General features: G+C 43.6%; 1 protein-coding gene across 6 annotated transcripts in view; it reads left to right on the top strand.

Moving 5' to 3' along the window:
* The window catches only part of PDZK1 (PDZ domain containing 1), a 150,438-nt gene extending 128,950 nt beyond the window's left edge, over positions 1 to 21,488 (top strand). For all 6 annotated transcript variants that reach the window (XM_030203757.1, XM_030203761.1, XM_030203759.1 and 3 more), the window contains exons 7-9: positions 1,348 to 1,581; positions 3,555 to 3,917; positions 17,669 to 21,488. In XM_030203757.1, the coding sequence (XP_030059617.1) occupies positions 1,348 to 1,581; positions 3,555 to 3,917; positions 17,669 to 17,740 (669 nt within the window). In that variant the 3' untranslated portion in view covers positions 17,741 to 21,488. The remainder of the gene's footprint in view (positions 1 to 1,347; positions 1,582 to 3,554; positions 3,918 to 17,668) is intronic.
* Positions 21,489 to 22,465: the final 977 nt, after the last annotated feature.

The following is a 22,465-nucleotide window of genomic DNA, read 5'->3' on the forward strand; positions in this document are numbered from 1 at the left end:
GACCATCTTGTGTTTCTTTTGCTGCCCGCCGTCTCCATCGTCATTTTTACTGCACTGAAGAGTTCTGCCTCGGCACCGGCAATTCAGAGTCAGCCTTCTGCCAGCATCGGGGCTTTCTCTTCAGGCATGTCTCACTCCCTCCCAGCTCTGCAGAAAAGAGGAAGTTACGTTAGAGTCCTGGACGCCCCTGAGGAGAAGCCCCGACATTGGCAGAAGGCTGACTCTGAGTCTCTGAATTGCCGGTGCCGAGGCAGAACTCTTCAGTGCAGTGAAAATGACGACCGGGGAGACAGCAGGCAGCAGAAGAAACAGGGAGAAAGATGCAAGACTCCCAAAACGAGTGGAAGTGAGCCTTTGTAGCCCAGTAAGTAAACAAGGAAGCCAATTTGGTTAATGTGTTTCCCCAGCATGACATCCTCACTGCCTTCAGCCCAAACAAAACAAACAAACTTTTGAGCTGCTGCATCCAGGTTGTTCTTGATTGTTGATCGTAACAAGGCTAAAGCTGGGGCACATGGAATCACATTTTAATGTCATCTCATTTGTAGGAATTTGCATTTTAGATACACAACTGGATTATTCTGTTTTTAGGCATGTTTCAGGGACAAGTGGTTTTATAGGTCAAAATAAAAATAAATATTTTTTTAATGCAGATCTCTTTTGTTTAAACATAACTAAATGGGCTATAAGCCCCTAATGGTGTATTAGGTTCTGCCCAGTGTAATATTTTTGGTACAGTAAAGTTCTGAGTGTGTTTTTGCACAAAGATGTGCATAGTGTTTTTCAGTTGAGCGATTATGGTTAGTATATGCTTTGAGCAATCACTTTATTCTTTGACATATGATACATATTTAATATCTAAATTTAATAAAAGGTATTGTGACTTTTATTTTTATTTTTATTTTTTCTGTGTGTTATCAGACAATTATGGATTTAAGCTCCACCCCTGGCCCCACCCCTAACTCCACCCCCTTTAGCCTCCCCAAACAGTTGGGCCACCGACCGCCTATGCACCTACGATATCCCTATAGGCACCTACATGGTTAACACACGTGCTAATTGTAGGCACGTTAAAAACACTAATGCAGCTTAGTAAACAGGGCTCTTAAAATACATTGAATAACACTGTCCCAAATAAAAGCAACAGGAATCCCCATTTTGACCTATGGCACAATTCAAAAATTGAGAAATCAGAGTTTCTACAGCTGCTGGAATTTCAAAATTAATGAAGAAACACCAATATATTCTGATTGCTGTGTTGTTATAGCTGGTAAGGCTCAGATTTTAGATTTACCCAAAAAGTCTTGACAGCCAAGGGATTAAACGAACAATTTGTTTTAATTTCAGGCTGGAATTTCTCCATTTCTTTATAAACGAGAAATTCACCGTGTGGTAAAAACTGGTGCACCTTCAGTGACAGCAGTGTCATTCCAGGCCCAAGTGGCAGCTCCAACTTTAACTCCTCAAGACAGTGGTGCGGTGAAATACAAACCCAAACTGTGTACCTTGGTGAAGGGTTCTAATGGCTATGGTTTCCATCTAAATGCAATCAAGAATGTGCCAGGACAGTACATCAAAGAGGTACAATATTTTCTCTATGGGATCAGGGTTTTCTAGAGGAGGAACAACTGAAGATAGTGCTACCATCACTTAGATCAGGAAGATGGAAGGGAAGAAGAGGAGCAGGGTGATAGAGAATAAACATATACTGAAACTGGAGAGGAGAAGCTGAGTGTCATGGGACTGATAATTAGGGGTAATTTTATAAAACATTTTCAGCATGTAAAGCATGTTTTACGCACAGAAAAGGATTTTTGTAGCACCCCACTCAGTTAAAGGAGAATATTTACTGCCAAGCGAAGGGGGGGGGGGGGGGTTAGCTGGCAGAAGACCTACCTAAAATGCCTCTCCCAGTTCACTAGCCCAGGCTGAGACCTGGAACTAGAAGAGAGTTCTCTTGCAGCACTGCATATGTCTAGTAGTGCTACATACATAACTACTAGTAGTAATAGCAGTCTGTAAGGAGTTAGACTGTGTCCACAAACTCTAGCTTTCCAGTGGCATCTTTAGACAGAAGTATTGGGAGTGGCAACAGGGGGAGCAAGCCAGATATTCAGGGAGGAAAGCCAAACTGACATTTCCACACATTGCATCCATCCCTTCCCCCTTTTTTTTAAAACAGGTTGTAAAGATATTATTTTTAAAAATTTCAAAGGACCTTCTATGAAATAAAGAAACCCCTGGCCAGTTTGAATCAACCAAATAAAACTACCAATACAATTATTCAGTAGCATAATTCAACAAATTTTTCTATATGTGGTCTAGAGTTTGTACAGGATAGAATAGAACCTCCAGTTCTATATACACACTGTGTATTTACAGATATTTTCCTAAAAACAGCAGCATAACAGAGCAAGGTGAAAGGGAATGGGGCTTGATATACCGCCTTTCTGTAACTACATTCAAAGTGGTTTACTTTATATATACAGGTACTTATATGTACCTGGGGCAATGGAGGATTAAGTGACTTGCCCAGAGTCACAAGGAGCTGTAGTGGGAATTGAACCCATTTCCCCAGGATCAGAGTTCACTGCACTAACCACTAGGCTCCTCCTCCACTCAAGGAAGTTCACCTTTACAAATTAATAGGCAAATAAAAATATATTCATACTGTGCTGTGACCTCACTAAGGGGAACATAAACTCCCTCCACTGCCATCAGATTTAAGATTTTGGTACCCTTAGGCAAGACCAGGCATCAGATCTCAGAGGTGGAGGCAGAGGGGGCAGCATAGGAGCAAAGGAAGGCAATAGTGCTGCAGCGGACACCCATTTGAAGCAGCACTTGTACATGGCTTTAAAGTAAGAAGGGACTCAATTAAGGGCCCTGCCATAACATTGAGCGCCAGATGTGAGGAAAGGCTAAGCTCCTTCATCCCACACAAGAATGCACCACAAGACAAGCAGGAGAGGACCGTCACCTGAACCTTTAGAGAATTTAGGGTTAATGCCTGCTCTAGACCTTTCTGCAAAAACTCAAGGATATTAGGAATTACTGTCTAACTGGAGGAGAAGCCCCACTGTATGGTGAGTGAAACAGAGCCTCAGGGTTTCATTCTATGGCAATTCTAGGGCATAAGCGAGAAAGTTCTGATAGAAGAAAGAAAGAAAGATCTGTTCCTGCCAGGCAGATCAAATAAACTGAGGAGGAGAGGCATCGGTTCCTTGGGAAGGAACATCCTCACAGGCCCAGAGAAACCTTTCCTATATTTTCTGGGTTCTTAGACAGTAGATCCAAACTGTAGCTATTAGGATGATGTTAAACTCTTATGTGTGGCAGATTTATCCTGTGATCCACAGAGAACATCTGTTACAGGTAAGCAATTTCACTTTCTTAATACTTGGAGATATTTGTTACCAACCCTTATAACCAAACTATGTGAAAGAGGTGTAACAAAATTGATAGAGGCAAATGGCACCTTATAGATGTATCTGCTATTGGGTCTTTGTTATATTTTGGCCCTTCCTACTCACAGGTAAAAATTCTGTTTACAGGTGGTAAAAGGGGGCCCAGCTGATATATCAGGTCTGGAAGATGAGGATGTTCTGGTGGAAGTAAATGGGGTCAATGTTGAAATGCAGTTCTATGAGGATGTCGTAAAGAGAATCCAAGAAGCTGGACCTAGGTTGACCCTGCTGGTTGCTTCTAAAGATGCATATGAATACTTAAAAGCTCAGAATAGTCATATCACTTCTGCCATGGCCAATCCGGTTACCAAATTTGCTGAGCCTCCAAGCTACACTAAGGAATCTCCAGCTGAGCCAGAGAAATCCACCCTCAAATCTACTGAATCTCCCACCCACACTAAAAAACCACAAACTGAGCCAGAAAAATTCTACCCCAAATCAAATAATAAGGTAAGTGATTTTAAAACTAGTATCTTTTTCAAGGAATAACTAATGAAAAATATGGACTTAAAAATGTCAAGGAAACAGAGAAATTATTAGTGGGTAAACACCTCCAGGCACATATAATTCCTATTGGGAGATTGGGTGGTGATGCGGGTAAATTGGGAAGCAAAACCGCTGCTGGGTAGACTTCTACGGTCTATGCCCTGATCGTAACTAAATAGATATGGATGGGCTTGAGTGTAAATTTTAAGGGGTTTCGATGTTAGCTTCATAACATTTAGTACAAGAAAAGTGCTGGGCATGGCAAGGACAAATCAAACTCAGGTATACATACAAAGTATGGTCCCAAAAAACAAGAAGGCAGACAATCCGCAAAATCCAACGTGGAGGCAAAAAAGAGCAGATCAATCAGTGGTGTAGTTGAAACTTTATTAGAAAAATAATGATCGCCCGACACAGACTGTGCTTCGCCCACAAGGGTTGCATCAGGGGCTCTAAAATAACAAACAATATTAAAACAAATTAAAAACATATAATAACAAATAATGTACATAGAAACATATTGTGTCAATTGAACAAATGAACGTGATACTTGGAAGAGAAAAAAAGCGGTTAAAAAGGATACCATGACGACAAACATAAAAATGAAAATAAAAAATATATTACTATATATATTGGCCACTAGAAACGTCTCAAAACAGATAGATAATTAAATAGTGCAGAAAAATATTTTAAAATAAATAAATGATTTGATTGTGGGTGAATAATATATGGGACTCTGAAAATGTCTTAAAATTAAAAAATAAATGATGTTTAAAACATCTCAAAATAACTATATAATTAAATGATATATGAGGAGACAAACAATAACTAATAAAGAATAGTAAAGAATAATGGTCACTCACTTCATTTGCTGCAAAACAAAGAACAGCAGAGCAAAAAAACCAACACGTCAACTTCTCTCAATACAATGTTTAAAAGTAAATTAAACAGTGTGAGGCACATCGCGATCTTACACAAGAATAAAACGGGATAGACACAGCTACTCACTGCGCTCAATGAAGGGACATTGTATTGGGAGAAGTTGACCTGCTGTTCTTTGTTTTGCAGCGATTGAAGTGAGTGACCATTATTCTTTACTATTCTTTATTAGTTATTGAGACGTTTTAAACATCATTTATTTTTTAATTTTAAGACATTTTCAGAGTCCCATATATTATTCAATTGACACAATATGTTTCTATGTACATTATTTGTGGTTATATATATGTTTTTAATTTGTTTTAATATTGTTTGTTATTTTGGAGCCCCTGAGACAGCCCTTGTGGGCGAAAGACAGTCTGTGTCGGGCAATCATTATTTTTCTAATAAAGTTTCATCTACACCACTGATTGATCTGCTCCTTTTTGCCTATACTTACAAAGTATCGCATATCATATAAAATGAGTTTATCTTGTTGAGCAGACTGGATGGACCATACAGGTCTTTATGTGTCGTCATTTACTATGTTACTATCCTGCTTATTTTCGAAGGAGAAGGCCGGCCATCTTCCGACACAAATCATGAGATGGCCGGCCAGCTCCTAAACCCGGCCAAATTGGTATAATCGAAAGCCGATTTTGGCCAGCTTCAACTGCTTTCCGTCGCAGGGCCGGCCAAAGTTCAAGGGGGCGTGTCGGCAGGGTACCGAAGGCGGGACAGGGGTGTGGTTAAGAGATGGCCGGCTTCAGCCGATAATGGAAAAAAAGAAGGCTGGCTCTGACGAGCACTTGGCCGGCTTTACTTGGTCCATTTATTTTTAGGACCAAGCCAGAAAAAAGTGCCCCAAGTGACCAGATGACCACCGGAGGGAATTGGGGATCACCTCCCCTTACTCCCCCAGTGGTCACCAACCCCCTCCCACCCAAAAAAAAAAATTAAACACATTTTTTGCCAGCCTCTATGCCAGCCTCAAATGTCATACCCAGCTCCATCACAGCACTATGCAGGTCCCTGGAGCGGTTTTTAGTGGTTACTGCAGAGGACTTCAGCCAGGCGGGCCCAGGCCCCCCCACCTGTTACACTTGTGGTGGTAAATGGGAGCCCTCCAAAACTCACCCAAAACCCACTGTACCCACATCTAGGTGCTCCCCTTCACCCATAAGGGCTATGTTAGTGTTGTACAGTTGTGGGGAGTGGGTTTTGGGGGGGCTCAGCACACAAGGTAAGGGAGCTATGCACCTGGGCGCAATTTTTGAACTACACTGCAGTGCCCCCTAGGGTACCCGGTTGGTGTCCTAGCATGTGAGGGGGATCACTGCACTATAAATGCTGGCTCCTCCTATGACCAAATGCCTTGGATTTGGCCGGGTTTGAGATGGCTGGCACTAGTTTCCATTATCGGCGGAAACCAACGGCGGTGATCTATAACGCCAGCGATCTCTAACACCGGCCCAAATGTTGAGATATGGCCGGCCCCGACCGTATTATTGAAACGAAAGATGGCCAGCCATCTTGTTTCGATAATACGATCGGGTATGCCGCTTTACAAGGCCGGCCTTAGAGATGGCTGCCCATATAGATGGCTGGCCCCGTTCGATTATGCCCCTCCACGTTACCTGTAAAATACTACAGATCCTATTAAACCTCTGATTTTACCTTCTCTTTCCATTGCTAAGGATGTTCTATGCATGTTCTGAAGGCTTCCAAGCCACCCAGTAACATAGTAAATGATGACAGATAAAGATTTGCACGGTCCATCCAGGCTGCCCAAAAGGTGGCCAGGGTTGTCAGTGTGTGCAGGTTAACCTCACCCCCCAACCTTGTTTTTAGTGTTGTAGCTGCCTCTATGTGCAGGTTACTCCCCCCTCCCCCCATACCTGTGCTTAGAATAGAATTACTCTATACTAGCATTTCCCAAACTGTGCACCATGGCACCCTGGTTCGCCACAGCAAGCTCTCTTGAGTGCCGCTGCAAATCCTGACCTCCTTCCTGCCCGAACTGCTACTGCACACAGCAGTGGCAGAAAAACAACAACAACAACAAAAAAGCAAGCACAGGGCTGCAGCAGCCTTCAAACATGTGCTATCAGTTCTGCCGGTCCTCTGCCTCTGGAACTGGAAGTTTACGTCAGCGGGGGCAGAGGACCAGCAGAGCTGACAGCCCATGCCTGAAAGACGGCTACATGCTTGCTTTTTTTTTTGTTGCGGCCACTGGGGACACGGAGCAGATGGCCTTCAGGACTCGCAGAGGCAACTGTCAGGGTGGATGAAATCAGGAGACGGGATGAAGCCAAAAAGTTGAAGCCAATAAGGTCAGTCTATGTTTCCCTTCCCATTCAAAACAAAGCAAGCAAACCTATGAGCTGCTGCATCCAAGTTGTCATTCTTTATTGTTGGTAGCATTTTTAATTTAATCTCACATATTTTTAAACATGCTGGCTTGTGCAGCATACAGATGTACAAAGAGGAAGTATAATAACAGAATAACTTTTCATAGGTAGATTAGTAATTTTTTATAAATCGTAATCAGTGTGCCATTTGGAGGGGCTGATTATACCCTAGCACTGTTATATTTGTGCAGAAAAAAAGATGGAGACCCGTGTGGCCGGGGGTGGAGGAGGCATGAAGATCGGTGTAGCTGGGGGTAGGGATGCCACGAAAAATTGTTCGGACATGAAGGGTGCCATGAACTGAAAATGTTTGGGAACCACTGCTCTATACTTTTATTCCATCCTCTTGCCATACAGGGATCCTCTGTGTTATCCCATGCTGCATTCCCTTATTCTGTTAACTCTTTGAAGGCCAAAATATTATGACAGAGCCCCTGGGAAATGAGGATTGAGGAGAAACAGAGTATAGAAAGCCTTTTATTGCGTGCTCTATTATTTTTTTAATCCTAATGATTCTTTCAAACACAAATTGGATATTTTAGCATTTTCTGAATTGTGACTCACAGAGAAGGACTAAGTAGTTTTATCTGAATAGTGTCTCTTAGAATATGCTGATAACCATCAAGCATACCATTTCCCCTTCCAGAAAAGGGGGAACATTAAAACTAGTGGATGTGAATTGAGGTTGCAAGGTGGTAGATTTAGGAGTAATTTCAAGAAATTCTTTTTCATGGAGAGGGTGGTTGATGCCTGAAATGCCTTCCCAAGGGAGATGATAGAAACAAAAATGGTGATGGAATTCAAAAAGGCGTGAGATGAACACAGAGGATCTCTAATTAGAAAATAGATAGTACAAAAACCCAACTTAAATGGCTGTATGTGTTTTGATGTGTTGAATGGTGCTTAGATGGTGACTCCAGCTTTGAAGAACTAAGGCCAGTGCTGGGCAGACTTGTACAGTCTGTGTCCCATTTATGCCAATCCAGTTTGGGATGGGCTGGAGCAGTGGCGTTCCTGGCCTGGATGGCACCCGGGGCGGATCGCAGATGTGCCCCCCCCCCCGGGTGCAGCGCCCCCCCCCCCCCCCCCTAAATGACACCTCCCCCCCTACGGTGAAATGACACGCCCCCCCGGGTGCACGCTGCTGGGGGGGGGGTGCCACAGCGCGCGCCTGCTCCGAGTTTGCTAACTTTGCTCGTTTGCTGCAGCTCCCTCTGCTCCGGCAGAGGGAACTGCAGTGAACGAGCGAAGTTAGCGAACTCGGAGCAGGCGCGTGCCGCGGCACCCCCCAGCGGCATGCACCTGGGGTGGACCACCCCCACCGCGCCTCGCCTTGGTACACCACTGGGCTGGAGAGGACATTGACAGCAATTCCAGTAGCTGGAACATGAGGACAGTGCTGGGCAGACTTCTATGGTATTATGTCCTAGACATGCCAAAGAAAGACCATGATCAAGTATTTTATATCACATTCATTGTTAGTTTAATGTGACTGTTGGGCAGCCTGGATGAACCATTCAGGTCTTTATCTGCTGTCATTTACTATGTTACTATGAGGGGCATTTTCGATAGAACGTCTAAATCAGAATTTGGTCGTTTTACAAAAACGTCCAAATTCTGAACAGGAAAGAAGGTCATTTTCGAAAAAGATAGATGTTTATCTTTAGTGTTCGAAAATGCTATGGACGTCTTGTGATTTGGACGTCCTATTTTTGGTCCATTTTTGAACAAAAGACATCCAAATGCAAGATATCCAAACCAGAGGAGAAGTGGCTTAATGGTTAGTGCAGTGGGCTTTGATCCTGGGAACATGGGTTCAATTCCCACTGCTGCTCCTTGTGACTTTGGGCAAGTCAAATGCCCAAGGGGCATTTCTGGATATGACATCTAAGTCTAAATTTGGATGTTTTTTGTAAAACGTCCAAAATCAGAACAGGAAAGGTAATTTTCTACAAAAAAAGTCTATCTTTTCCTTTTGAAAATGCTGTTTGGAAAAATGTTTAGTGATTTGGGGGAGTAAGGGGAGGTGATCCCCGATTCCCTCCAATGGTCATCTGGTCATTTGGGGCACCTCTTGTGTGGAGAAGAGGAGTAGCCTAGTGGTCAGTGCAGCAGACCTTGATCCTGCAGAAGTGGATTCAAGTCTCACTGCAGCTATTTGTTATAAAAACAGGTATAGCTCAAAACATTAAGCTGTAGTCATATTTTTGTTTTGTTCCATTATGGCTGAAAGACGTCTAAGTATTAGGAACACCCAAGTCCCGCCTTGAACACACCCCTGGCACACTCCCTTGAGATTTAGACATCCTTTTGACGGACTTCAGAGAAAGACGTCTAAAAATAGGTTTTGAAAATACTGTTTTGTACGTCTTTGTGAGATAAGTACATAAGTATTGCCGTACTGGGAAAGACCAAAGGTCCATTGAGCCCAGCATCCTGTTTCCAACAGTGGCCAATCCAGGTCACATATACCCACCAAGATCCCAAAAATGTACAAAACATTTTATACTGCTTATCCCAGAAATAGTGGATTTTCCCCAAGTTCATTTAATAACGGTCTATGGACTTTTCCTTTAGGAAGCCGTCCAAACCTTTTTTAAACTCTGCTAAGCTAACCGCCTTTACCACATTCTCTGGCAACGAATTCCAGAGTTTAATTACACATTGAGTGAAGAAACATTTTCTCTGATTCGTTTTAAATTTACTACATTGTAGCTTCATCGCATGCCCCCTAGTCCTAGTAGTTTTGGAAAGCGTGAACAGACGCTTCACATCTACCCCCGTTCAACTCCACTCATTATTTTATAGACCTCTATCATATCTCCCCTCAGCCGCCTTTTCTCCAAGCTGAAGAGCCGTAGCCGCTTTAGCCTTTCCTCATAGGTAAGTCATCCTATCCCCTTTATCATTTTCGTCGCCCTTCTCTGCACCTTTTCTAATTCCACTATATCTTTTTTGAGATGCGGCGACCAGAATTGAACACAATATTCGAGGTGCGGTCGCACCATGGAGCGATACAAAGGCATTATAACATCCTCATTTTTGTTTTCCATTCCTTTCCTAATAATACCTAACATTCTATTTGCTTTCCTAGCTGCAGCAGCACACTGAGCAGAAGGTTTCAATGTATCATCAATGACGACACCTAGATCCCTTTCTTGGTCCATAATTACAATCTAGGTTTCAACTCTATAATTAGTTACACATTATATTACAAATTACTCACTAGTAACTGTTTAACATTTTAAAATATATTTCTTTATTAATAGATCAATACAATTTTCCTAAAATAAAATCCATTCCCTTAACCCATAGTTATTAACCAATCCATACACCAATACATTTAAAACCAAACAATTCTCCACAATACTCTTTCAATACACATTCAAATAGCATATATCTGGCAATCTTTAACATCAATGTGTGATCATAGCTCTTTAGTCATGTGTTAATCCACTGCTCCAGAGTCTCCCACAGGATTCAGCCTTGCTTCAAATCAGACTCATTGAATCACCAACTTGTAAAATAGTTCTGTCCTTTTTTCTAACAAACCATTGTAACGTTAGTGATAAATCTTGAACAACCATTGATGATGTCAGTCAGCAACATCCAAAACTGTCCATTTTCACCATTAGCAGTATCATGTGTTCCAGATATATATATTTTTTGAAAATGTAGTTACATCTGTATTAGAGTTTCAATCTCTCCTATTCTTATAGTATTCCACCATACGACCAGGACCCAACATGCTCATGTTTCACTATAAAAGCGTCATCAGGGGTCTTGAATTCTAAACACAATAACAGTGGGTTAACTATAATTCTAATTAATATATATCATTGTTAAAAACTCTCAAAATTAAACATTAACATGCTATCATAGATACACTTACTGGCTCATCCAGGTGGTGGGGTAGTCAAATACCAGCGATGCAGTGGTGAGCTAGAACTGCTCTCCCAAACGCATAGATGGTTACCAACTAACACAGAGGTTATATACTCTAGAGGTTTAACCACTCAATCTCATGGATTAACATGACTAAAGAGCTATGATCACACATTGATGTAAAAGATTGCCAGATATATGCTATTTGAATGTGTATTGAAAGAGTATTGTGGAGAATTGTTTGGTTTTAAATGTATTGGTGTATGGATTGGTTAATAACTATGGGTTAAGGGAATGGATTTTATTTTAGGAAAATTGTATTGATTTAATAAAGAAATATATTTTAAAATGTTAAACTTTCTTGGTCCATGACTCCTAACATGGAACCTTGCATGACGTAGCTATAATTCGAGTTCCTCTTTCCCACATGCATCACTTTGCACTTGCTCACACTAAACGTCATCTGCCATTTAGATGCCCAGTCTCCCAGTCTCGTAAGGTCCTCTTGTAATTTTTCACAATCCTCCCGTGATTTAACGACTTTGAATAACTTTGTGTCATCAGCAAATTTAATTACCTCACTAGTTACTACCATCTCTAGGTCATTTATAAATATGTTAAAAAGCAGCGGTCCCAGCACAGGGCCCTGGGGAACCCCACTAACTACCCTTCTCCATTGAGAATACTGTCCATTTAACCCTACTCTCTGTTTTCTATCTTTTAACTAGTTTTTAATCCACAATAGAATACTACCTCCTATCCCATGACTCTCCAATTTCCTCTGGAGTCTTTCATGAGGTACTTTGTCAAACACCTTCTGAAAATCCAGATACACAATATCAACCAGCTCACCTTTATCCACGTTTATTCACCCCTTCAAAGAAATGTAGTAGATTGGTGAGGCAAGATTTCCCTTCACTAAATCTATGTTGACTTTGTCTCATTAATCCATGCTTTTGAATATGCTCTGTAATTTTGTTCTTAATAATAGTCTCTACCATTTTGCCCGGCACCGATGTCAGACTCACTGGTCTATAATTTCCTGGATCTCCTCTGAAAACTTTTTTAAAAATCGGCGTTACATTGGCCACCCTCCAATCTTCCGGTACCACGCTCGATTTTAAGGATAAATTACATATTTATAACACTAGCTCTGCAAGCTCATTTTTCAGTTCTATCAGTACTCTAGGATGAATACCATCCGGTCCAGGAGATTTGCTACAGTTTGTAGAACTGCACCATTACATCATCCAGGTTTACAGAGAATTCATTAAGTTTCTCTGACTCGTCAGCTTCGAATACCATTTCCAGCACTGGTATCCCACCCAAATCTTCCTCGGTGAAGACCGAAGCAAAGAATTCATTTAATCTCTCCGCTATAGCTTTGTCTTCCCTGATCGCCCCTTTTACTCCTCGGTCATCTAGCGGTCCAGCTGATTCTTTTGCCAGCTTCCTGCTTTTAGTATACCTAAAAAAAATTTACTATGTGTTTTTGCCTCCAACGCAATCTTTTTTTTTCAAAGTCCCTCTTAGCTTTCCTTATCAGCACTTTGCATTTGACTTGACATTCCTTATGCCATTTCTTATTATTTTCAGTCGGTTCCTTCTTCCATTTTCTGAAGGATTTTCTTTTAACTCTAATAGCTTCCTTCACCTCACTATTTAACCACGCCGGCTGTCGTTTGGTCTTCCGTCCTCCTTTTTTAATACGCGGAATATATTTGGCCTGGGTTTCCAGAATGGTGTTTTTGAACAGCATCCATGCCTGATGTAAATTTTTGACCCTCGCAGTCGCTCCTCTAAGTTTTCTTTTCACCGTTCTTCTCATTTTATCATAGTCTACTTTTTTAAAGTTAAACGCTAACGTATTTGATTTTCTATGTATACTTACTTCAAAGCTAATATCAAATCCGATCATATTATGATCACTGTTATCAAGCAACCACAGCACCATTACCTCCCGCACCAGATCATTCGCTCCACTAAGGACTAGGTCTAGAATTTTTCCTTCTCTCGTCGGTTCCTGCACCAGCTGCTCCATAAAGCTGTCCTTGATTTCATCAAGGAATTTTACCTCCCTAGCTTGTCCCAATGTTACATTTACCCAGTCAATATCAGGGTAATTGAAATCACCCGTTATTATTGTGTTGCCCAGTTTGTTTGCGTTCCTAATTTCCTTTAACATTTCTGCATCTGTCTGTTCATCCTGGTCAGGCGGACGGTAGTGCACTCCTATCATTATCCTTTTCCCCTTTACACATGGAATTTCAATCCACAGTGATTCCAAGAAGTGTTTTGTTTCCTGCAGAATTTTCAATCTATTTGATTCAAGGCTTTTGTTAATATACAGTGCTACCCCTCCACCAATTCGATCCACCCATCACTACAATATAATTTGTACCCCGGTATGACAGTGTCCCACTGGTTAGCCTCCTTCTACCAGGTCTCAGAGATGCCTATTATATCTAATTTTTCATAAACGTCCAAATGCAGACATGTTACTTTTTGGACGTTTTTCTCTTTTAAAAATGAGCCTGTATGTAAGCTATGATAGGGAAACATGGGAAAGAAAGAAAGCCAATCCAGTTCTTGACCCTGTAGTGGTTACTTGTCTCAGTCAAATTATATGTAAAGTTTTTGCATTAGCATTTTGGGCTGTAAGAAAAGATGAGCTGGTTTATTTAGCAGAGATAATGACTTGGTATCAACTAGGAAGACAAATCAGATCAAGGCAGAATTTTTTGTTAAAAGTACACTTGGTAAAAGAAGTGCAAAGTATATAACTGAAGAACAGGAAGTTTTCTATAATAGCACCAAAAGGTAAGAACAGAGAATGCAAGAGAGAAAAAATATATCTATTTACTCAAAATTAATTCTTTTGGGAAGGTCTTTTATGGGGCGAGAGTGGAGTGGGACCACTCCTGTTTCATCCCATTGAGAACCCCCAGGTGAGTCCCAGTGCCTGTCAAATGACATCACGCATTCATTTACATGTATCTATCCTGCTGACCTCTGAGAATATTTCGTTTTATATGACACTAGTGTGAAAGGCCCGTTTCAGAGAGCAATGAAACGGGCGCTAGCACCGCTTCCCCCCCCCCCCCCCCCCGATGTCTGTGCAGCCACTGTCCATCTCCCCCTCACCAAGTTGCCGCCGTTGCTCCCCCCTCTCCTTGCGGCCAGCAACTCTCTCCATCCACAGAGGCGGCAGCAGGTCCGATGTGTGGCCAAAGCAGCAGTAGTGGCGGTACAAAAACAGCATCAGCTGTTTGTACGAAGCAGGCGAGGCACCGCAGGAGGCCATCAGGACTGGCAGTTGGCTGTGCAGCCGGTCCTCGCGCCTCGACGTAACTGCCCCTGGAGAAGGACCCCGTAGGAGTGACGTGAGAGGCGAGAGGAGCAGCTGCAGAGCCAGCGGTGCCGTGCCTGCTTCGTGTAAACAGCTGATGTTTTTTTTGTTGGTCCGGTACTGCTGCTTCGGGCAGAGATTGGAGCGGTACGGCAGGTCTGTTGGGTGGGTGTGTGGGTGGGACTGGTGGGAAAGTTGCTGGTCGGAGGGAGAGGGGGGAGCGGCAGTGACTTGGGAGAGGGAGTGTAGGGGGGACTGTCGTCTCTGGAGCTGCTCCTAGGGGGTTTGTTGATGTGGCAGGGGGAGGGGCTTCTGTGATGCTGCGAGGGGGAGTAGGGGGTTGTGTGATGGGGCGAAGGGGGGGTAGGGGTTTGGCTTCGGGGTGTTTTATTTGGGGGGGCAGTGAGAGTTGCTTTGTAGGCTGGGGGAGGAGTAGGGAAACACGCTCCGCGTGTTTCCCTACTCCTGCCCCTGTAGTGTGGATGTGGTTGTCATTCATTGTTTTCCCCATGAGTGTCAGTGCTCCGCCTTCGAGGGCGGGCCAGACACTCATGGGGAAAACCGGATATCTACACCACCATGCAAACCGGAAGTGAGGCTTCATTAGAACGTTGGTTGTGCCTTTTATATATATAGATTAGCATCCATTGTTTGATATCACTTGAGTAGATTTGTCTTTCAGTGGATTATGAGTATTATTATTTAGTTTATTTTTAATTAGGGCTGCACGTTAATAGTGGTTACTGCTGTGATTAACGTGTTAATTATTAATCATGATTTAAACATTTAATCATGATTAATAATTAATCACCTCCCTCCCGAGCCTCCCCCACTGTACATGGTCCAGCATCACTTCCCTCCCCTCTTGGAACTGCCTGCGGCTCTCCCCCTCCCCATCACCCCCCCATATACCTTTTTAAACAGAAGTCTTTGGCCCTGCAGGCCAACGGCAGCCAACTCAAAGGCTGCCTACAGCCTCCACGGGCCTTCCCCTCTGACCTGGCCTGTGTCAGAAGGGGCAAGCTGGGTCAGAGAGAAAGGCCTGTGCAGGCCACAGGCAGTCTTTGAATATGACTGCCACTGGCCTGCACTGAAGACTTCTGTTTAAAAAGGTACACAATGGGTGTGGGGAGGCAAGCCACAGGCAGGCCTGTGAGGGAATGAGCATTGCCAGACCATGCACAGTGGGGAGAAGTGGGCAGCACACGTTTAAAAAGATACACCGGGTAGGGAGTTTGGATTGGGAGGGAGAGATGCCACACTGGGAGGAGGGAGAGGGGGAGTGGAAATTGAGAGAAACTCGAGAACCATGCAGGGGGGAGGGAACAGAGAGAGAACCATGGGCACTGCAGGGGGAGAAAGGAGGAAGGGAGGGAATTGAGACAGAACCACAGGCACCATGCAGGGGGGCAGAGGGGAGATGGGAGGAAATTGAGAGAGAACCACGGGAACTGTGCTAGGGGGAGAGGGAGAGAATTGAGAGAACCACAGGCACCATGCAAATGAGGGAGGTGGAGGGAATTGAGAGAGAACAGCGGGCACCATGGAGGGGGGGAGGGAGGGAATTAAGAAAGAACCGCGGACATCATGCAAGAGGGGAGAGGGGGGAGGGAATTAAGAGAGAACTGTGGACACCATGTGGAGGGTGGAGAGGGAGAGGGCAAGGGAGGAAGGGACTTAAGAGAACCTAGGGCATTGTGCAGGGGAGGGGGAATTGAGAGAGAACTGCAAGCAGGGCCAAAAGAAGAGGGAGAGATGTCAGACTGTGTGGGGTGGGAGGGAGGGAACTAAGAGAGAACTGCAGGCAAAGCCAAAAGAAGAGAGGCATATGCCAGACCATCCATGGGGGGGGGGGGGGGCGGAATTGAGCGAGAACTGAGGGCAGGGCCAAAAGGGAAAGGAGAGATGCTGGACCGTGCACACAGAGGGATTGGGAGGGGGAAAAATACAGAGAGATTCTGACCTGAGGGAGAAGAGGAGGTAGGGAGGGAGGGAGAAGAGAGAGGGAGATTTTGGGGCTCAGAAGGAAGGAGGGAGGGAGGGGGAGAGAGAGATAGTGAGCTGTGGTGGAGGGGGGAAGGAAGGAAGAAAAAAAGAGGTGTTGGACTCGGGGGGGGGGGGGGGTGTTGGAGTGAGGGAAGAGAGAGAGAGAGAGAAGTAATGTGCCTGGGGCTAGAGAGGAGGGAGGGAGAAAGAGTTGGTCCTGGAGGCAAGAGAAAGAAAGGTATTGGGCCTATACAGTGGCGTTCCTAGGGGGGCTGACACCCGGGGAGGATCGCCGATGCGCCCCGCCCCCCCAGGTGCAGCGCAAACCCCCCCCCGGCGAAGGAACCCCCCCAGGTGCACGCCGCTGGGGGGGGGTGCCGTGCGCCTGTCCGCTTCGTTCGTTTCCATGCTCCCTCTGCCTCGGAACAGGAAGTAACCTGTTCCGGGGCAGAGGGAGCACAGAACGAACATAGCAGACAGGCACGCGGCACCCCCCCCAGCGGCGTGCACCCGGGGCGGACCGCACCCACCGCCCCCCCTAGGAACGCCACTGGGCCTATAATCAGCGGCACATCTTGGGGGATAAAGGCCTTAGAAACCTGGGCCCCCCCACCCGACCTTGGGCTCAGGCTCCCTCCAAAGCTGCAGTACCTGCTCAATGACTGTTGCGGTAGCTGAAGCCCCACCAGCCGAAGAAATCTGCTGCCGGAGTCATCCCCTTCCTCCTCCTACTGCCTCAGGAGTGAGAAAGTCAGTAGCATGCCTCCAGCCACCGATGCTTGCACTCCCTAAGTATGCTCAGTTCATGCATGAACTGGGGAGTGCCGGCAACAGCAGCTGGAAGCACCCTGCTGACTTACTTGCTCCTGAGGCAGTAAGACAAAGGGGCAGCTTTGGCACTGGATTTCTTCTACTGGTGGTACTTCGGCATCCCCAACAGCAAATGTGTGATACCTAATGTGGTGGGGGAGAGGAAATGCATGGTCCCCATCCCCTCCCCCCCAATGGACTGCTGGCTCTGCCCCACCCTTAATCGAAATGCAGTCCTATTTTTAATTTCATGTATTCTGTAAGAGGTGGCACAAGGACCTACCACAGAGTTCACAGTGTTAATGATAACATGTCTATTTTATTTTTAAAGTTATTGTTGTATTCATTCTGAACAGGTCAGCAGCCCTCCCTGCCCTTTATCTGAGGAAGCTGCACAGAAGGAAGAGGAAGATGACACACACATGTGAAAAAAAACGATCATCACAAGAATCCACTGTACTGCACAAAATTCTGTTTGCATCGGAGCAGTTGTGATTTCCTCCTCAGAACCCTGGAATAGTTACTGAAGTTTCACACCTGTTAGTAAAGTACAATCAAAGGAAATCTGGAAACTTACAACCATACTCCGTTAAACAATACTATAGGATTTTCTCACAGGAAGAAAGTGGGTCATTCTGTCTGCACAGCAGTATTAATAAATCATTCAAGACTGATATTTACACTTAAGACTCCATGGGTGTAGGAAGAAATTTCTCCCTGAAAGCGGGGGAATTATTTTTCACATTACCCAACACTACTTTCTATGGAGTGGGTAGTAGCAGGGAGGATGACACTAATTAGAATTGCCTTATGTAAGGTGGTACAGATAACGTTTTTGAGTAGATCAATGTAAGGAACTGTTAAAACATCAACAGGCTTTTGTTTCGCTATAAATCTTACAATAGAAAAAATAATATCTGATTCTAGTGTCATCTCGGTAACAGCAAGAAACCTTTCAGTACCAGGCATATTGTAAAACACAAGTCTCTACAAAAAAAAAAAAGGTCGCTCAAGACCTACAGCAAATCTACCTTTAAAGCACTAATTTCCAAAACTCATATAACAAGGACCATAAATATGTAGTGGGCCCTAGCACTTCAGTACACCTATTGGGAAAACCGAAGAAGCCAGATTAGTACAGGCCCCTACATAGAAAAAATATGCTAACAGAATACCCTGCTTTGGACACACACACACACACACACACATACCCCTCACCAAACAGAAATTAAGAATCCACAAACTACAAATATATAGACAAAAATCAAAATGAAATCCCAAGAATCCAGACTCTTGCTTTAACTACTACACCAGAAAACTAGAAATGTTTCCCCATCTACTGTACAAAATATAACAATAGCAGATCTACATTGCAAAAACTGACATTCCAATCTTAGCATTGAAAATAAAACTCTTTTTTCTACCTTTGTTGTCTGGCCATTTTATTTTTCTAATTGTGTTAGTCCCAGGCTCTGGTTTCTGCTTTCCTCTGTCCATCTTTTCTTATGTTTCCAGGTACTCGTGTCCTATCTATTTGTCAACTGTCTTTTCCAGACTTCACTTTCTTCCCTACATTCATCTCTAACATTGATCTCTTCCTTTCAGTTTTTTTCCATTTTACTTTGCCATCCAGGTTTCATTTCTTACTAACCACCACGCCTTAATTTCCCTGTTTTGTATAGCACCTACCCATTTCTTTCTTTCACCCCAGCTCTCCAATTCCCTATCCCTTTCTCCTTCCTCAAACTTATTCCCCCAGTCTTTCATGAACTGTCCCCCTTCTTCCCTATCCAACATCTATCCCTACCTATCCATCATATCTTTTCTGTCTTAACTTCTTTTTCCCCATCCAGCATTTCTCTATTCCCCCTATGTCTAGCAGACCCTAAACTCCCTCTTGCGCTGCATCTTTTCCCATCTCCCCCTTGTACTGTATATTTCCCCATCTCCCTATTCCTTCTCCTATGTGTAGTGTTTTTCCTCTGTCAACCTATTTCTGCTCCCCATGGCCCCAATTCTCATCCTACCACTTACCAGTCAAGGCCAAGTCCAGGATCTCCTGACAGTCAACCCCCCCCCCCCCCACCCCACTAAGATTTTACAGATCTGCCAAGGAAACCTACTTTTTCTGCAGGAGATTTAGGGCATCTCCCCAGCCTGCTCCCACCTTTGCCCAACCCCACCCACAGTTCCACCCCTGGAACAGCCCCAATTTGCAGCCGTAGCACAAGAAGTCACTTCCCATTCCAGCGGCAGCAAGAGATGCCTTAATAAAACTTCATTTCCTGCTGCCACAGGACCAGTCCCACAGCCCTTACTATGAGACTGGTCCCACAGCAGCAGGAGATGATGTCTTATTAAGGCATTGCTCAGCGGCAGAGCCCAATTCTTTGGCAGGATGCAGGAGATGACCCGCAAAAATGGGAGAGTCATGCCAAATGCAGGAGATTTGGCAGGTCTGATTCTACAGCACTAATCTCCCTTCTGCACCTGCCAGTTGACCATACTGCTGTGTTTGCAGTCAATATGGCCTTGCTGGCTCTATGGCAGCACCAGTAGTATTAACAGCAAAGAACCATGGGGATTTGTTGAGCCTCTGTGAACATACAGAAAGGAAGTCTTCTGCATTCTTCCTCCTCTGTTTCAGACTTCCTGCTCCTGTAGGGGCGTGTCATAGCAGAGACTTCCTTCCAGCCTGCTCAATGAGGCCCTGCAGTTCATTGTTGTTATTACTGCTGGCACTGCCGCAGGTCACGACAAGGCCATACTGACTGTGTTAGCACAGTAGTATGGTCAGCAGGCAGTGAAGAAGGGAGATAGACTGGCCCCAAAACTAAGAAATCTAGGGTAGGCATATACCCCCCCCCCCATGTAAAATTCACTGGTTGTTATGCTTCTAACAAAAGATTTTCAGTGCATGCAATCAATATTAAGAGATTAGTTCTACTGCATCTGCTGCCTATTTTAGATAAATAATGCCACAAGCTAAGATAGTCAACAGCAATCATTCTATGATCAGGAGGATGAACTCATAGCAACCCTATAATATAAATACCACATCTGAAGGATTGTTTTACATGTAATGCTGAATTCAGACATCCTGGTTGGGGATATACTGAATTCCAGCAGTATTTTACAAAAGGCTCTACAGAACACAGCCTTTTGTATAATACATATAAAGTAGTATGGCAAAAGCAGCTATTTTACAAATTTACACATGTTCAAAAAAGAGTGACATCAACTCAGTATTGCCCATCTGTAAGTACCAGCATTTACTCACGGAAGTGGCAATTATCTAATTTCCATATGTAACTGCAAACACTTACACGTGTAGCTGGTCCTATTTTTACAAACCTATATAGTTAAGTACTGACACTTAGGCTGCAGTTTTTGATTTTAACTTTTTTAAAGACAGAAATAAACAGCTGGGCTTTTAGGATAATTACTTCCTTAATCCTTCATACAAAGCGCTGGGTGAAACAAGAACTTTAAAATCTTTGTGTGCCTCTGAGCTGCTGCAAAACCCAGTGGGGATTTTTTTTTAACATAGACATGTATTGCTTATGTAATATGGGCAACACAGATAAAGATTTTTTTGTCCACCCAAGCCAAGTTTAAACCATGTTCAAGTATGATATTTCTGCCTCCTGATAATCACCATGGATAAATGGCAGTTTTCTGAAATTGCTACTTACATGTATATGCGATCTACACATGTAAATTTACACATACCGATGCTTTTAAAATAGAAACTTTGTTGATCTGTACTGCAGTTCATAAACACTACTTATTCATTATGTGGGAGCACATTCTGTGTTATACTGACTTAGTCCTAACAATCTTAAGAGTTATACTGCAATTAAATTTCCAAAATGCACTGGACCTATTTCATCATGAGAAAAGTTATATAATCCATATGTAATCATGCAACAATGCACATTGGTGGAGTTTACAGTACTGCACACAAAAGCCATCATGCAGAAAAGGAAACTGCTGGGATTCACCTAAATGATACAGATTATAGTTTTTCTATTATAATTTTCAGCTCTGTTCTGATTGACTGATCATCAGTAAGTGCAGGTTCTTACTGTAAAACACTAATGAACTGAACAATTAACACATTTTAAAATACTGTATTTATGCTAAAAAATAAAAATCACTCACACTCACCGTACTAGTAGTGTTTCTTGGAGAAATAGCACATGGCTCCACCCATAACTTTTAGATTTGTTTATGGTAATAAATGACATTAGGGTACTAGATGCAAATTTTGTATAACATGCAGTATATCTACCTGCATTATATAACAAATTAACAAGCAAAACTGAGTATTTCCTTAGGGAACAATAACAACCTTCTTTTTAGGGTATTATAGTTCATGTCCATCCTATACAGACATTTATAAAAGTGACCATCTAGCCAATATTCAGAGTGATTTAAGCAGGTAGGAGAGGCTCCTCCCGCTTAAATCGCTTACACTGCCAAACCCCCTATGTTCAGCGGTACTACAGTTGGCAGTGCCACTGAATATTGCCTCTGGTCAGCCCCAGAAAAAGTGGGCAAATCAGGGGCAGTACAAGGGGTGGCGTTAGGGAGGAGCCCAGGTACCAGAAATATTCAGTGCCAGCATCCACATAGCTAAGTGGGTGAATTTAGAACAGCTCAAAAGCTGTCCTAATTCTACCAGCTTAGCTATGTGGGTGCTGGCACCGAATACTGGCCGGCACCCACAAACTTAATTTTTTATTTCAGCGCCATGATCCCCCTTCCCAGCCCCTCCTCTCCCACCCTCCCCCCCAGCCCATGACATGTAAGAGTCCTACTTCTACTCCCCCTCCTAACTCCTGCGGTCTAGGTAGACCAGCATTCAATATCCAGGCATAACACCAGCGGTGGTCAAAAAAATAGGCTAAACACCACTGGCAGAATAGTTATACTGGGCTATAATCTGTTCAGGAAAGACAGAGTAGGAAAAAAGAGAGGGGGAGTGGCATTATATGTTAAAGATAATATTAAAGCCACACATGGATTTTAATGGGTAGAATCAGGGACTACATATTCCACGCTGCTTTGAGATAGAAGTTCAGAACCAGCATTGGCCAAGAGGTCTCCCTCCTGGAACTAGGCAATATAGTAGTGAGATATTCCTTATG

The sequence above is a fragment of the Microcaecilia unicolor genome, chromosome 5, assembly GCF_901765095.1.
Source record: "Microcaecilia unicolor chromosome 5, aMicUni1.1, whole genome shotgun sequence".
NCBI classification, from domain to species: domain Eukaryota; kingdom Metazoa; phylum Chordata; class Amphibia; order Gymnophiona; family Siphonopidae; genus Microcaecilia; species Microcaecilia unicolor.